General features: G+C 34.6%; 1 protein-coding gene across 1 annotated transcript; it reads left to right on the top strand.

Annotated features, from left to right (window-relative positions):
* Positions 1-15,869: 15,869 nt before the first annotated feature.
* On the top strand, positions 15,870-17,417 carry LOC149933920 (uncharacterized). The gene is made up of 4 exons (XM_090153914.1): positions 15,870-16,030; positions 16,273-16,314; positions 16,394-16,564; positions 16,636-17,417. Exons 1-4 carry the CDS (start codon positions 15,994-15,996, stop codon positions 16,809-16,811), a joined length of 426 nt encoding a protein of 141 aa, XP_090010040.1. The 5' UTR covers positions 15,870-15,993; the 3' UTR covers positions 16,812-17,417.
* Positions 17,418-17,695: the final 278 nt, after the last annotated feature.

Here is a 17,695-nt window from a genome sequence, read left to right as displayed (position 1 = left end):
ATTTGGGTTAGTTCATCATGTGAAATCAACTAGGGTGATCAGCTCTATCTCACGGATTTCACATGGATGTCAATATCCTAGAGGTCGGCGGGACGTATAAATTAACCGGCAAAATTTCGATTAACCATACAAAGTTTGGTTAACTTTTTTTATGAGCATTTTATACGAATAAACAACGATTTAACATGCAAAAATAATCGGATTTTTCGTATATTTTTTGGATAATTTGCGGTTATGAATAAAAATAAATAATTGGATAATTTCTTATTCAAAAGCCGATCTCTACAATATCCCCCTATGGTCATAGGGAATCTGAATCGGCCTTCAAATTACATCCGTCTAAAATGTGACCATTCTTACTAAAGACCCAATAAGATAACATTATCATTTGATACCAACATTTTTAATTATTTCTTAATTGTAGGTTTTCCTTGTGCCAATAATCGCGCATCGCAGAATGCACTTTTTATCAGTTGGTCAATTTCGACGTCTCTAATCTGTTGGATTTTCTCTGGGCAACTTTTGCAATATATTTTGTCATTTAAAATCGACTACATCTCGAACTTGGAAGATTTTCAAAAATATCCGGAAGCCGTACCATTCTTACCTAAATACAATAGCATTACGACCGGGTTAAAGGTATTTTCTATCAGCATGAATTTAGTGAGTCTACTTAAGATTTGTCACTACTTGGTTTCAATCCTCTTGGTTAATTGCGGACACCATATAAAAATCGAGGTCGATCCGATATCTATTTGTGGATATCCTTAAATATCAATAGGATACAATGTTGTCGTTTTAAAGTGAAACAAAGCCTTTATTTTCCTTTGTTATTTGAACACTTTATACGAAACATAAATCTATTACTGGTTAAATCAAAGAACAACGATATTTCAAAAGTGCACAAGAAAATTTTATTAAAATTTATTTAAACATTATTAGGTAGCGTCATCGCTCCATCATCAGGGGTATAGTCCGTTTTCAACTTTACAACTCTTATTTATAAGTTACAGTCAATAATACTTTTTAGAACAATTGTTTTTTCCAATTATTAACGTATTAAATACCAGGTCCTAAGTCTCGATTTAAGCATTTATTTTTATCTGATTTTTTAATATGGTAAGATTAATATATATTTCATTCTATTTGATTTTTACAGGTTTTTATAAGTTTTGCGGATTCAAAGTTAATGTTAAGGTTGGAGTTACAGATATGAGCCGCTAGAGATGAAGTCTCAGATTTTTTAATCTTACATCTGCGGCGTGTTCCTTTGAACGTTTTTTTAAACTTCTACTGGTTTGTCCTATGTATTCATTTCCACAAACACACTGTATAGAGAAAACGCCTGATTTTTCATCTCGTTTTATAGGGTCTTTTAGGGATTTTAAAAAATTAACTATTTTATTTACAGGTTTGAATGCGGTAAAACAATCTAAGGTGGTATTAAAATTTTTGGCAATTTTGGATGACAGTGTGGGGGTAGAAAGGGATACAAAGAACTGTCTGTTTTTTTTTTCAAAAGGCTTAAGTTTGGTACGTCTAGATACATCATTAGAACTCAGGAACTTTTTTCTCGCTTTTTCGACGACTAGAGGAGAAAAACCTCTATCTTTGGCTACTAATTTTATAAACTCCAATTCCGATTTTAAATAAGTGTCATTAGAACAAACATTTAAAGTCATTATTCACAAGTGTACCGGTCCACGAAGCCCTGGATTGTTTTGAAAGGAGATTGATCGAAGCTAATTTTTCTCCTATAGAAATTAATGACATATTAACTGTAACTAGACTGTGTGAAGAATCTCCCTTTTTTATATTTAACTCGAAATACTATGAACAAACTGAAGGACTGCCCATGGGGTCACCGTTAAGTCCATTACTTGTTGATATATTTCTCAATGACCTTGAAAATAAGACGTTGGGAAATTACCACCATAAACCAATTGTCTGGATACGATACGTAGATGATATCTTTCTGATCTGGGGGCTAAAATATTTCCATGACTATTTAAATAATATCCACCCTAAAATAAAATTTACCTATATACAGGGTCTTTTTTTTGCTCGGAAAAGTGTTTTTTTTTTTTTCAAAAACTATTTATAGTACCGATTTCAAATTTGGAAGGTCAATTCTCTATACCGGGGGACATCAGTTTGAGAAATTTGAGCGTTTTCGGTAATGTTTTTCACCAATTTTGAAAAATTATTTTTCGACCACTAGGTGCGAGATAAAAAATTTCTATTATAAAGTTGTAGGCCGTCATCGAAAACCCTTAAAAATTGTTCACTCGACGAAAAACAATTTATTTATCAGTGAAAATTCGAGCTTGAAAAATTTACAAGTTGGTGAAGCCAAATTACGATTGTTTGAAACGATAATTGAAACCGAATTACCTAATCCAGTTGAAACTTTGGTTAAAAAACGACCGGATTTAAAAAACACGAGGCTATAGGTCAATCCTAAACATGCATTGGGTATTTAAAGGAAAACTTTGGGAGATTATTATCAGTGTTTGATAATATTTCGAACAATGCCTCGTTATTCAGTAGCTGAGCGTACCGAGATAGTTGCCATTTACTATGGAGAAGCAGCGCAAAACCTTAGAAGAGTGACTGAAATCTTCGCAGAAAGACATCCAAATGGAGCACCATCTGTAAATACAGTAAGACGAGCAATTCACGATTTCAATTAATTTGGTCACTTGCAACCTAGGTTTCGCGGATTGGGTCAACCGGATTTAGACTTCGAGAACAATGTACTCGCGTACTTTGTGGCATATCCTCGTCACAGTTGCGCTAACGCCGCTGCTGATTTGGGTTGTTCTGCAAATCGTGTGTGGAAAATTCTTCGTAAGAATCGCTATCACCCATACAGAGCTACGCTCCACCAAGGACTAATTGACGGAGACCATCAAAGACGTTATGAATTTAGCAACTGGTTACTAAATGCTGTCCAAGAAGATAGACAATTTTTGCGCCATGTTTTGTTCTCCGACGAAGCGTCATTTTCTAGAGATGGGCCCTTTAATCATCAAAACAGCCATCTTTGGTCTGACATCAACCCACATTGGGGTTTTGAATATCATCACCAGGTTCAATTTGAACGGGTCAATGTTTGGGTTGGACTTGTTGGAAACCGTTTGATTGGTCCCTTTTTCCTGCCGACGAACCTCAACGGCCAAAGGTATTTACATTTTCTACAGAACGAACTGAGTGACGCAATCGGCGACCTTCCATTGGCTGAAAGACGTCAGTTGTAGTTTCAGTAAGATGGCGCCCCTCCGCAATTTTCCCGGCAAGTAACTGAGCACCTCAACAACGAGTTTCCTGAAAGGTGGATAGGGAGAAATGGTCCAGTGCATTGGCCAGCAAGGTCACCTGACCTCACACCGCTGGATTATTTTCTCTGGGGATTCGTTAAAGCAAAGGTATACGCCACGCCCATTGTAACTAGGGAGGAACTCATTAGACGAATAATCAGTGCTTGCCGAGACGTCACACCAGAAATGGTAGAGAAAGCGTTTGAGAACTTAATTGTCCGCGCACAAACCTGTGTTGCAGCCAATGGTGATATTATTGAAAATGTTTTGTAAAAATTTATGTGAATAAAATATCTGCATTTAAAAACCAAACGTGTACATTTTTTCAAGTGTGAAAACTCTACTACGTTTGTATTAGACTTGTTCCATTTTCAATTATCGTTTCAAACAATCGTAATTTGGCTTCACCAACTTGTAAATTTTTCAAGCTCGAATTTTCACTGATAAATAAGTTGTTTTTCGTCGAGTGAACAATTTTTAAGGGTTTTCGATGACGGCCTACAACTTTATAATAGAAATTTTTTATCTCGCACCTAGTGGTCGAAAAATAATTTTTCAAAATTGGTGAAAAACATTACCGAAAACGCTCAAATTTCTCAAACTGATGTCCCCCGGTATAGAGAATTGACCTTCCAAATTTGAAATCGGTACTATAAATAGTTTTTGAAACAAAAACACTTTTCCGAGCAAAAAAAAAGACCCTGTATATGTTAAATAATTGTCTACCATTTTTAGATGTTTCTGTTGAAAAAGGTAATAACAAAATCCAAACCACTGTGTATATTAAATCTTTTTCTGTCACCACAATACCGCATAATAGGTCAGCCCACCCCCTATCTCAAAAGATGTCATCTTTTTACACCTTAGTTTATAGGGCTTTAAATGTTTGTTCTAATGACACTTATTTAAAATCGGAATTGGAGTTTATAAAATTAGTAGCCAAAGATAGAGGTTTTTCTCCTCTAGTCGTCGAAAAAGCGAGAAAAAAGTTCCTGAGTTCTAATGATGTATCTAGACGTACCAAACTTAAGCCTTTTGAAAAAAAACAGACAGTTCTTTGTATCCCTTTCTACCCCACACTGTCATCCAAAATTGCCAACAATTTTAATACCACCTTAGATTGTTTTATCGCATTCAAACCTGTAAATAAAATAGTTAATTTTTTAAAATCCCTAAAAGACCCTATAAAACGAGATGAAAAATCAGGCGTTTACTCTATACAGTGTGTTTGTGGAAATGAATACATAGGACAAACCAGTAGAAGTTTAAAAAAACGTTCAAAGGAACACGCCGCAGATGTAAGACTAAAAAATCTGAGACTTCAGCTCTAGCGGCTCATATCTGTAACTCCAACCATAACATTAACTTTGAATCCGCAAAACTTATAAAAACCTGTAAAAATCAAATAGAATTAAATATTTATGAATCTTACCAAAAAATCAGATAAAAATAAATGCTTAAATCGAGACTTAGGACCTGGTGTTGAATACGTTAATAATTGAAAAAAAACTATTGTTCTAAAAAGTATTATTGACTGTAACTTATAAATAAGAGTTGTAAAGTTGAAAACGAACTATACCCCTGATGATGGAGCGATGACGCTACCGAAACTAGTCGGGTTTTAATAATGTTTAAATAAAATTTTCTTGTGCACTTTTGAAATATCGTTGTCCTTTGATTTAACCAGTCAATCAAACACTTAATAAAATCTATTAATTTTACTTTCATAGGGTTTTTAATAGGATCACGAACGAAAGCGCATAGAATAGTTCGAGTTTAAAGGGCGGAGTTGGATAACCTCTTGCTTGAGTCACATGATGGTAATAGTTAATATAGGGAGCTGCGTGGCATGAAGGGTTTGCCACCACCCTCCTACGCATTGTAACCTGGCCACCTGAATTAAAGGCTTTAAAAGTCGCTCGATGACTTAGGCCTAAGGTGGTGCCAAGTGTATTAGACTAGCTGATTAGCCTAGCCTAGGGGTGGAGCTTCCTGAGATTCACCCCAAATTTTTTAAACGATTCTGTTAACCTTTAACTTTTATAAATATTTAGTAAGTGAACCTTCACATAATTTACCTTCTATTAATATTTGTGCTGGTAATTTAAACGCTTAAAATTATGGGCGTTCACCTTAATTAACTTGGCTGCGATTTCTATACCTATATTTCGCTACTAGCTTTAACCCAATTGCAGAGGTCGCAATTTAGCTATTCATTATCCACAAAATTGGTATGATTTATCTTGAATAATAAATTGTTGGCCAACATTAATAGTCCCGAATCACAAATATCGAAATCTATCTTACGTTTGGCATAACAAATAAAAAATTACCAATATCTTAACTCCTATTTGTTTGACTGCTCATTGTATATATATTTTTTTATTTCTTAAAGTTACTTTCAAAACGGCTCTTCACTGTCTTCAGTCTTTAACCACTCCTTATATCCAATGCTTGGACACTCGGCGAGGGTTAATCGTCCCTCACAACATATTAAACCAATATTTGTTTAGATAGCCCCCTTTAAAGAATTCTTAAAATGTTTCTTAAAACCCAATAACAGAGAAGAAGGAGTTCCTCTGAAACCTTTTAATTTTAACTCGTTCACATTTTGAATATTCATAACTTGAACTTTACAGCGGAGCAAAGTAAAAGAAGCGGTGCACGTATGGGAGCGAGCCAAAAAGTACCAATCGATAACTCAAGTAGACCAAAACCCACATTTTTATTTGGATCTTATTTTACACCAGCAAAATTCGGCAGTTGTTAATTATTTCTCGTCCGCAATGGTATTTCTATCCGAGAGGCATTACAGGAATTTAAGTTGTGGATTTCATTTATCAAAAATGACGACCATTTCACTAACGTTGTCTTTAATTATGAATAATCACATTGAAAAGGCTCAGGCGGAAAACTTTACGATTTTGTGAGTAAGGCCATTGCCTATTGTTCTATTTACTTCCAAGCAACACGCCAACATCTGACAATTGTTTTAAATAAGTTTATTAAGGCCTCGCATAGTTGAAGCCCGACATTGACGTTCTTATTAATGCGTAATGCTTAATTGGATGTAGAGTTTCGGACACCAGCCAAGAGGTAAGAGACGAAACAGATGGCAACCAGCTTTTCTGAAAAGTTTGTCTCAATTTTATCGGGCAACACTAGCATTAAAACCGACTTAAACTGGGTCTTACGGTCTTATTTGACCGTGACTTTTACTATGTCAATTTATGATACGAATTCAAAGACGATGCCTTTCAAAATGGCATCGGTGGTTAGCTCTTACAAGCGGGTAGCTGCTATTGAAGAACAGTCGAAAATTTCTTTAATGAAGGATACGACGTTTTTATGAAGCATAAATCCCAAAATCTCGGGCAGGCATTGAACTTGTCAAAACGAGTAAATGTCAAATTCTTATTTCAGCTGATAACATGTAGCCCGTTTATTATTTTTCTCAATCAGTCTGGTATAGAAACATGCGCAGTGGTATCTTTGATTAAATTAATTTATATTTCGAAGCATTTCTGCTTTATAAATATCGCAAATTTAATTGAAACCTTAATAGTCTTCAAAGCAGTGACATCAGTGACAAAGCGAACAAAAATCTTACAGTTACATAACTCTTTTACTTTTGGTGTCTTGTAATGTTCGGCAAAATACCAACACATGTCGATTTTAATTTTTTGGATACTGAACATTTCTGTGTCAAAATTATTTTGCGTAAATGCAAACTCACAGAGATATTAATTTGGTAGAATTAACTTTTTTTAGCGTGACCTTTCGCCTAAATTCGGCCCGCCTAATTGTTGTAGGTGAAGTAGGATACGCGATGGTCTTAAAAGAAATAAATATGCAATGAAAGTAAAGCATGTTCCAATTTCTATTTGCGGAAATGGTTATACTAGCGTAAATTAAATGTTAGTAAAACTTTTTACATGTTGAAGGAGCAGGCGAGTGCAAGGTAGCTGCTGCCTTCAAAAATGCCAAAAATCAATTTTCCCCTGGACATTTCCCGTGACTGCGGCCAAATATCCCGGGATAAAACGTTCCTTTAACTGGAAGGAGGAAGGGCCCTTTTAACGTGGGCCCAAAGTCCTTCTATGTGATTCGTGTGGACCCCGGAAAAGTGCCTGAAATCGGGATCGTAATCAGGAGCTGCATAATTTTTCCTACAGTCAGTGTAATTTATTGACCCTGGTTTCACTCAGATTTAAATAAAAGGGATTATAGTGGTAGCATCCCTTTTATTGATAGGGACCATAAAAACGCTTCTGTTTCCCTTTCTACTCCGCTGAAGGCCCATTGTCCTGCCACAAACACCTTAATAATAATCATAAACTGTTCGCTTCACTCTCGTGCTGGAGGTGCGTGGCGCCACCCCAACCCTATTCTTGCTCATCACGATGGGTCGTCTAGCATCGCAACCTAGAGGACATATTACAAAGAAAAAAATATATCGTTTGCTCCCACCCAATATTTTACAAACGGAACCTTTCGTGTATCCTACTATACCACAAATGTAAAAGTAACGCTAGAAAACGTTAATTTTCAAAAATTAATATCTACGCGAATTTTCATATCCGCAAGATAATTTTGACACATAAATGTTCATTATCGTCTTAAGTACACACAAAACTAACACGTTTTGGTATTCAACCTAATATTCTTACTGCGATTTAAATATATGTATACTAGAATTGCTTTTTCTTTAATTTACAGCTCAACATTTTTGTCAGAATTTGGAATTTTCGACTATGATCAGGTGCGGAGCTCTAGAGCGTTTTTTAGTTGTCTCAAAAGGAATGTAGTGAAAAAAGACACACCGATAAAATTTAGAGACGTCCGCGGTATTTTTGTCTTGTACCTTTTCGGAAAAGTACTTTGCATTTTGACCCTATTCATTGAGTTGATATACTATACGCGCGCAGGTTCGAAATGTCGACAGATAATTTAAAAAATGCCCTCTTGTTTAAAACATTTTATGGCAAAATCTGAAAAATGAAACATGTTCTACACAAGTATATAATTTATTTTTGCGCCCAAGTCATCTAGTGACTTCGATAGCCATTATAAAAGGTTTTTTGTTATAATACGGTATAAATTTAAATAAAATTACGTATTTTGATTATCAACGCAATATTTATCATTCGCCTCATTAGTTAATGCTATTATAAAAAATTGTTAGGGCAATGTGTAGGAAATAAAAAGTTTCTTACTCACAAATATTGAAATTTCATTGTGGCTTATTTTAGGGGATTTTATAAGGTTATATCTAATAACATACCTTTAATTTAAAATTAATTATAAGAGAACTAATTTGAACTAATATTATTGTAACAAAGTAACACCAGATACCCCTAACGCTAACAAATATTTTAATAGAATTCCGCTAATCTGTATTCCTTTACGATTTTGGTGCACGAATAAAAGTGAAATCACTTACCTCAGATTTGGACTATAACCCAATTATTTAAAATGACGTTGCAGTAGAAAAGTACGCTGAAGACTAAGTAATAACGTTAATAAAATGGAATAAATGAATTTAAGATATAAAAGATTATAAACCATTTTGTTTATGGTAAAATTAATTTATTTTCTAGACAGTAATAAGCAGCGCTTGTCTTATTAATAATCGGCCTCAGTAGAGCGTTAAATGTACAAAAGTTTAGTTTTCACTTTTCTAAAAATTCGTGGCTCTTTTTCTCATAGTTTAATGTATAAAGACACTCACAATTGTCAGTTCAATAAAAAATAATAGATTCCGCTCTTCTCATCCTCACTGCAAACTTAAAACGTATTCGCGATCGTCCATAATATTGAGACCTCTAGTGGCGGGTTTCGAACAGTGTGGCCAAGTTAGGAAGAAATGTCCTATTTTTAGGAGCAAGTTAGACTGTCATAGTTAGTTTCGATAGTTTAAAGCAAAAATTCAATAGGTCGCAAAATTTTAAAGTCGGAGACAGTCAGAGTTTGACCACCGAACAAAACCTGTTATATATCGCGAAAAATGCGTGAATGTGTCATTGATTGATCCCCAACCCCAAGAAAGAAAGGCGCTTTCGCTCCTCGAAATAAGCAAAAATCGGTCTCTGTGCATGCTCAAATACCAACCAATCCGTTGTTCCCTCCCTAGCTAGCGTCCAGTTTTAAAGAATAGGTCTATGTATTTATAGGTGAAGACCAAGGGTTCGTAAAAAAATGCTTACCAGACACCAACGTTGGCTTGCGCGAACGCCCCGCTCTGATTTTTTGGGGGAAACCTTTTTGGGTAGGAGATCGAGATTCTTAACGTCAAAAGCGGTTGGTTGAAAAAAACATCCTACGCGTGACTGGCGTTACGGATACGCGGAAAGCGTGCTAGCCGACGGAGTGCTAAAAGCCAGCACTGGCTACTCATGGCGTAAAGAGACAGAGGCAGTCGTACGCCTACTAGGTATGTAACATTAATTAAATTGTATAATTTTAGGCAAATTTAATTCCTTATGATTGAGTTAATAATAGCAAATCTATGATAAGATATATGAAACTATATAGGCTGTATTTATTTCTTCTCAAGTTACTTTCACGCTGGGAGCAAAAAACATAGTAACCCACACAAGGATAATGCAACCCGTCAAAAGTCACGCATTTTCTTCAGTACATTTTTAAATGCTTTGACGCTTTAGCGCCTGCTGCCGTCGGAAGCGGAAAATTCCGAAATTGTCTTCCCCCTTTCTAAAACGTTCAGCGTAATGCTTCGTCCAAAGAAATTTGAACACAACACTGCGTTTGCGTGCAGAGGTGCCAGATGAGTGGCCTCCTGTTCGAAGGAAGTTCCGGCAAAAAATTAGTTGGACGGAAGGCGGGTTTCCATTCATAATCTCTTTGATTGATAACTAAGCGATTTTTTTCTGTCAATTGAGAGTTGACGATCGCTTTTTATCAATAGTAGGTCTTATGGGGGAGAAATGCGCGCAATTATAAAGAAATTACCTATATCGCCCAGCTTTCTAACATTGTTTAGTGTGGTCTGAATTGTAAAGGTCACAAGCCCTTGAGAACAAGAACATTTATATTGTCACTTCATCTCTCAACTGAGCTCGAGTATTATCCTATTCCCTTTAAAAAAACGCAGTTTAATTTAATATTTTAATAATGGGAAAATGGGTGAAATATAAATTGGCTGACGCACCCTGATTTAAAGGTAAAAAAAAATTTTTAAAGATATTTTGAATACCATTATGCGCGTTGTAAGGTGGCGAAAGCGCGAAATTATTTTGGCGCAACTGATTTATCCGTGCGTAATATAGTGATATCGTGGACCACACTAAAACAAATAAACATAAGCGCCACGACACCTCGGGAGGAAACAGTCAGAGCATGCAGTGCAATATTTTTACCCAAAAAGACTGAGGATACCAATTGTGATCGAAAATAAAAGTATAGAACTTATATTAGCCACATATGTTACAGCAAATACCGCCGTTTTGGCAATAAATGAACTAGGAGAGATTTTGGCAGATGACTTAGGACCGAACTAATTCAAAATGCATCGTAATAAGTGTTCAGCGCTCATAAAAAAATGTGATTTCCCCATTTTTTAAGAAGCAATTATTGGATTTAGGTATAGGAGATTCTCCATATTCCATTTTAATAGATGAATCCACTGACATTAGCACAGAAAAGCTTTTATGCCTCCCCATAAAATGTTTTAGCTGCAGACACTGCAAGTTATTTACCCCGTTTTTGGCACTTTTACCTGTAATGGACGGGTCTTCCTTGGCATTATCCAATATCATTCAAGAATTTTTAAAACGCATTAGTTTAGACATATAAAAGCGATTGGAATAGGAACGGACGGAGCAAATACTTTATGCGGTGCTAATTTCTCCGTATTTACGCATTTAAAAAAACCATGTCCGGATATAATATTAGTAAACTACGTTTTCCACTCTAGATTTAATTGCCAAAAAGGCATTTGGAACCCTGCGTGCTTTTCAAGAATTCTTAATAAAAAATACGTGAAACTGGTTTTGCCATAGGCCGAACCGCCAAATCCAGTACAAAGAGGTTTATAAAACAATAATGGCGAAAATCCTCCAAAATTATTATCGATAGCAGACTGTGCTGAACGCATTTTGGTGCAATACGATTCTCTACGGTGTCATTTCAACATCGTAAACACTAAAGAAAAATGCTACGAGGCAAGAATTTTGTGAAACTGATTTCAATTAGCGTAGGAAGCTGAATATTTTATTTAAGTAGCAAAGTATTGTAATATCTAATTAAATAATATAATAATATTTACCATTATTTGTCTCTTTTTTACTTGTAATAATCAGTATAGTTGTGTTCTTTGAAAATTAAATTGAACGCTCTTCCTTTTCTCATTGTAAAAACTATACAAACACGTCGCGTGCCAATAATTAGCAGACGAAAATATTTCCTTTAGTTCAAAGCATTACCGCTAGATGTCTATATTGTATTAAGTTCAATGATTTAACGTTTCCAAGCTTACCTACCAAGTCTACCCCATCATTTCCATTATCCTAGGTATAGCGATCCTGTAAAGAATTTATACTTGGAATTTTTGTGCCCTATTTTATAAGGATTTTATACCATTGGACCGAATTCCATTCGTCCGAATGTACCATTGAAGCGAATTCCAATCGACCGAAAACCGGGTTTCGCGCGGTTTTCATTCAATTTAATATTAGGGATACATTTTTGTATAAATATATAAAAGACACAACTACTACACATTCGGTCAAATGGGAATACTCATACAAGCGAATTCCCATACGACTGAATTCCCATTCGGCCTAACCTAACCTTACCTAAGCTCAACCAGAACTATAGCCTATACTATACCCTATGCTTTGTCTTTAGTGTCGGTTTGATTTAAAAAACGTGCAATGTATTCTAAGTAAAAGTGCCTAAAATTACTATTGCTAGCCAATCTCTATATTTTCCTAGTGAGGGTTCCCTGTCCGAAATACTTCATGTACCCAAAATTGGACCGGAATTTTTTTTCTTTTTAGGGTAATTCTATGGGAGTTTAACATTACAATAAAGATAATAATTCCAGTTTAGGGTACTTTTGGTCTGAAATAGGTTACATAGGGCCGGTCGCTTTTAAGGTACTCATGGTCCTTTTTTGATAACACCCGAAAGCAGTTGGAAAAACGAAGAGCCGTAATTTTACCACTACTCCACCCCCCCCCCCCCCCCAATATCTATAATTCCAAGCAACGCTTTTTCCCTATTTCTATGATCTTCCAATCCTCTCTATAATTTAGTGATTCCCCTACAAGTATTTAATTTGTGTGTTCTAACTTTCTACGTATAACTTCTAATACGCTAAAGTACATTTCACATTACGTAAAATTTAAACTAGGCCAAAAAGCCAGTAAAGCGTAAATAACTAAGACTTAATTTCTAAGCCTAACACTTTAAATTACATTTTACATAAACCATTTCCTAACTGCTCGGTTTTGTTAAGAATAAAATTTTACTTCTAATACGCTGAAATACATTTTCTATTACGTAAAAATTTAAATTAGGCCTAAGAAACCACCAAAGTGTAATTTACTAAGACTAAATTATTAAGCCTAACTTTTTAAAGTACATTTTCCATAAACCATATCCTAACAGGAGGGCATTTGTTAAAACTAATTTTTGTTTACTTTCTTATCATTTTTTTTACAACCATTTGATTTATATTGGTAATCTGAGGTCGGCTTTAATATGGACATATTCCTAATAGAATTTTCATATCAAGGAGATAAACATAATCAAATATACTCAAAGATTTCAGTCTATCTAGGTTCATTATGCAAACAGAAATGTTTTATAAGGTTGCCCTAGAAGAAGTGCATTCGGAAAAATTTGAAATTTTGTAAATTTGTTCAGAAATCATCTCCAAATGGCTAAAGACAGAATATTTTACCCGGCGAGGAATTGTACACTAACTCATATTCAAATTAAGACGTTAAAAAAATAAAAGTTTGTTAAATATTATAAAAATTTTAAGTCAATAAAGAAATTAAGTAAAGTTTTAAATAAGATCTCTTTTATTTTCTCCAATAGTCACTTTTTATTTCTTAAAATATTTTAATATTGATATTTACATATATTATTATTATATAATAATAATTATAATTTTAACAGGACTTAATCCAGTCAATGGTGTACAACTTTACAAAAAGTTTTAATGTTACTGATTCACGATGTCAATTATTCTAGATTTCGTTTTGAACTGAGAAACTGTTTAAACTACTTCGCGTGTTTCTAGTTCTCTGCTCCCTTCCAACTATTTTTCAATCCAATTATATCTGTTTTTATATCTTTAACTTTATTTCTCAGTACAATTTCTCTTTGACTAGCTTCTTCTAACTTTAATTTCCATTCTTCTATATGCATTTTGATTTCTTCCAAATGCTTTCTTATTTCATTCACATCTAGCCACGCCTCATTATACTATTTCACTCGCTTCTTGAAATATATTGAAATCCATACCGTAATAAGTAACAAAACACAAATAAAATAAAAAGTTCAGAAATGCTAAAATGTATGTCATCTGAAAGACCCTTCTCTCTCTCTTATTATTGTTACTATTTCAGTAAAAACGACACTTTGACGCGTAAACGTCCGGCTTCTACGTTCATATGGTTTATAGTAATATGACGGTTCAATTGTGATTTAAACAATGGCCACTACTATTGGACGCCAATAGTAGCGGCGTTGGGACGGTAACCCAAAGGTCTTAGGTTCGATTCCTACCCGAGGTGATATGATTTTTCTCAGTCACTCTGGTATGGAACAATACGCAGAGGTATTCCTTGATTGAAAATGAAACTCCTAATTATATTAATTCCTGCGTAATTATAAAAATAAATTATCAATGTTATGACTACAGGCTATCAAGGTCCTGTTATAAAACAGTTGACGTAAAATGCTACGGCACCGTCAACAACGGGTTAAATGTATCCCGTCAATAATGTGAACCAGATCGAGTCATTCTTAAATTGGATGTCCGAGGCCTGATTATTCGTCGCCTCGGTAGTCTAATAGTAGTGGCGTTGGGACGGTAACCCAAAGGTCGTAGGTTCGATTCCTACCCGAGGTGATATGATTTTTCTCAGTCACTCTGGTATGGAACAATACGCAGAGGTATTCCTTGATTTAAAATGAAACTCCTAAACAGTCTCTCAATTTAAAACTAAATCTAGAATAATTGACATTGTGAATAAGTACCATTAGAATTTTTTGTAATGTTGTATACCATTGACTGGCTTAAGTCCTGTTAAAATTGTGCGATTTAATATTAAAATAATAATAATAAATGTAAATGTCAATATTGAAATATTTAAAGAAATAAAAGGTGACTATTGTAGAAAATAGAAGAGATCTTATTTAAAACATTTCTCAATCTTATGCAAGTTACCTATGCAATCAACAGAAAAGACTACCAAAATAAAAAAAAAATTCTGAAAAGTCAACTAAAAAGGGTACATTTTATAACCAAGAAAACATGGTTATTAGGTTTATTATCAATCGCTCGTTTGTCGAGCGATTAAGCGTAAAAATGACAGAGCTCTACTCTTTTCTCGCACCCAATCTATGACTAAGCGAAACGCCCACTTTCTGCCCGGACGAGACAGATTAACCTGAAAATTTTATCTGTTGATAAAGAATGAGGGAGACTTAAAAGGGCCATAAAATTTATTTACTTTAACAAAATTAAGATACTGAGTACACAGAACACCTACCCAAGAGGGACATGTATCTCCAGTATTATTTTTTTGCCTCGAATGTGATGCAAGTAGAGGCAGTAAAAAGACGAGCACGCACGACAATAAAAAATGTTTTGAAGAATCTGGCTCACGCACGACTTTTTATTTCGTAAAATAAAGAATTTTCACGTGCTATTTTCTATTTGCTGCCAAAAAGCCGCATCACTTTTGAGCCCCTCTTTTCGAGGTTGATGCAATCTTTCTTGGAGTAGGTGGTCTGTGTGGGGGGCAAGCTAGTAGCTTATACCTTTTAGTTGGCAGACTTACAATAAGCTGACGTTGGTTGGGATAAATACCAAGGGAAAACTCCTTTTGTCTTTTTGTCTAATAAATGTCAAAACAAGTACCTTCATGAACGAAACTAGTGTTTATTATAGTCAATAATTGGTCTTAAGTAAGCGTCAGTTTTTATTCTAGGCCTTGAACTACCTCGAAATTACACACAGTACCTACGTTTGAACTTCATAAACAGATCGATAATTTTTAAAGTGAAATGAGGTTTATAGGTCCTTCAATCGATAAACTTTTGGTTCTCTGAAGAAAATTAAATTCCACTCTGACCTTTTGTTTGGGAATTCACAACTCCTTTTTATTCACAGCAACGCTTGGCGAAACGTATTGCGTTCCTTATCCGTAAATCTTTGAAGAATCGGATATTTAACAGGAAAACCTAGCAATGTTTTAATTTCACAACCACATGTACAACAAGCGGAATTTCCAGTAACCCAAGCCACGATGGCATTGGCTCTAATCAGGTGACTCGTATATCCTTCATAACGTAATAAAAAAAAACCAGATTGCGTTACTCTATGGAAATACAGATTCGTATAAAAGCAACCATCTGGAACACGCGTAAGCAGTATATTGCCATAGAGCTCAAGGACTGAATTGAAACCACTATGACTTCTTCGCTAGTCAATATCCTCACCTTTTTCTGTAAGTATTTTAGGGATATAAAACCGTGTAAGGAGAATGGAGAGATGGCGACTGATTTCTTGAGACCTTGTTTTGTAATGTTCTAAATTTTAAAATTAATTAAAATAAAACCATTCCCGTATAATTAAATTTACCCGCTCTAGGCATTCTCCTTTCCTCCCACACCTCTGGAAGAATAAAATGTATCAATTATTTTAGCAGCCTAACTTTTAACAATTGTGAAATAAATATTTATTCACTAGGTTTGAGTTTCTCATTGAGTCGCAGTAGTACTCCACCAATTGGTAAGTCGTCATTTATTTCTTTAATAGATATAATTTATTATAAAATGTTCCAATTTTACAAATCACCAAATATATACAGAATGCCTTGATCCAAATACTGAAGTCCGAGAATGTGGTAACGATTGTACAGACAAGTGTCCCACTTATCCTCCCACTGGCTGTCCTAAGAATTGCCACTCAGGTTGCTTCTGCAAGTACCATTTCAGTCGTCTCGATAATGGTACATGCATTCCTACCGGAGACTGTAATGGTATGATGACCCAAGCGATTTTTTTCTAAAACCCTTACTTATAAATTATTAATTTTATTAATTTAAAATAGTCAAGTGTCCGAAGCATTCCAGTTTCAAATGCGTCTGTAATGATTCTTGTGGAGACTTTTTATGCGTAACTTGTAACTACGAGTGCGGTTGCGATGACGGATATAAACGAATCAATGGCAAATGCCAACCAGAATCACGCTGCCCCAAGAAAACACAGATTCCAATTGCAAATTAAACCTAATTAATGTGAACTGAAGCGATGTAAACTGGACACCAAATGTAGAATTTTAAAACCGTAAAAAATCCATCTTAGCTAAAATATACCAAAAATATATCTAACATAGTACCATTTCCAAAAGCACTCATCCAGGTCGACGTAAATATAAATTGTTATATTTTTCTTCACCTAGGGCGATAATTATTTTTATTTTTTTTTAAACCGTCGTGTGAAATCCTACTTTCCGTATTTTTTAAAATGAAAGTAGTACCGGAAGTAGTCACCGGGTGGCTTTGGGGCTTTAAAAATAAAATGCCGTCTTTAGACCGAGCTGGAGGCAACAATTATAAATTGATTTACTGTTTTTCTTTATAAATTAAATTTACAAGTTAATGTAATGAAATTTTTACGGAAAAGGTGGTTTAATTAATTAAGTTAAATAATAAATATGAAACAATGACAGGGATCTTTGCTGGAATGAAACTTGAACCGGTAGTCTTGAGGATAAAATATGTAATTTTTTAGCTTTGGCTGCATGTATTAAATTACTAATTTTAACTGATTTTCATTAAAAAAATGCGATAAAATGTTATTGTTGAACTGTTTCAACAAATTACCATCAACTGAAGGGAAATAAATTAACTTTGCACAACCTGAGACAAAGTATTGTTTAGAAACAAGTAGACCTATTTCTGTTTTATTATAACTTTTATATCCAGAATAATGACAATAATAATCTAATATTTGATATATATTTAAAATATTGATTAAAATAATATAAATATTATACATTACATGAAGTCAATAACTAAACACTTAAGTATTCTTCAAATATTTTCCAGAAGTCACCTACCTTCCCCTCAGGTAGCGATTAGTTGGAGTGTTATTTTGTTGGAACACAT

The sequence above is a fragment of the Leiobunum rupestre genome, chromosome 7 (assembly GCF_980474605.1).
Source record: "Leiobunum rupestre chromosome 7, qqLeiRupe1.1.hap1, whole genome shotgun sequence".
Classification (NCBI taxonomy): Eukaryota; Metazoa; Arthropoda; class Arachnida; order Opiliones; family Sclerosomatidae; genus Leiobunum; species Leiobunum rupestre.
This window is presented reverse-complemented; position numbering and strand designations above follow the sequence as displayed.

What these genes read in the sequence shown, in the direction of transcription:
- LOC149933920 (XM_090153914.1), top strand. Translation starts at nt 15,994, where the DNA reads ATGACTTCTTCGCTAGTCAATATCCTCACCTTTTTCT. An exon ending in CAATATCCTCACCTTTTTCT is followed by an intron (nt 16,031 to 16,272) that starts GTAAGTATTTTA and finishes TTTATTCACTAG; the next exon opens with GTTTGAGTTTCTCATTGAGT. An exon ending in TCCTACCGGAGACTGTAATG is followed by an intron (nt 16,565 to 16,635) that starts GTATGATGACCC and finishes AATTTAAAATAG; the next exon opens with TCAAGTGTCCGAAGCATTCC.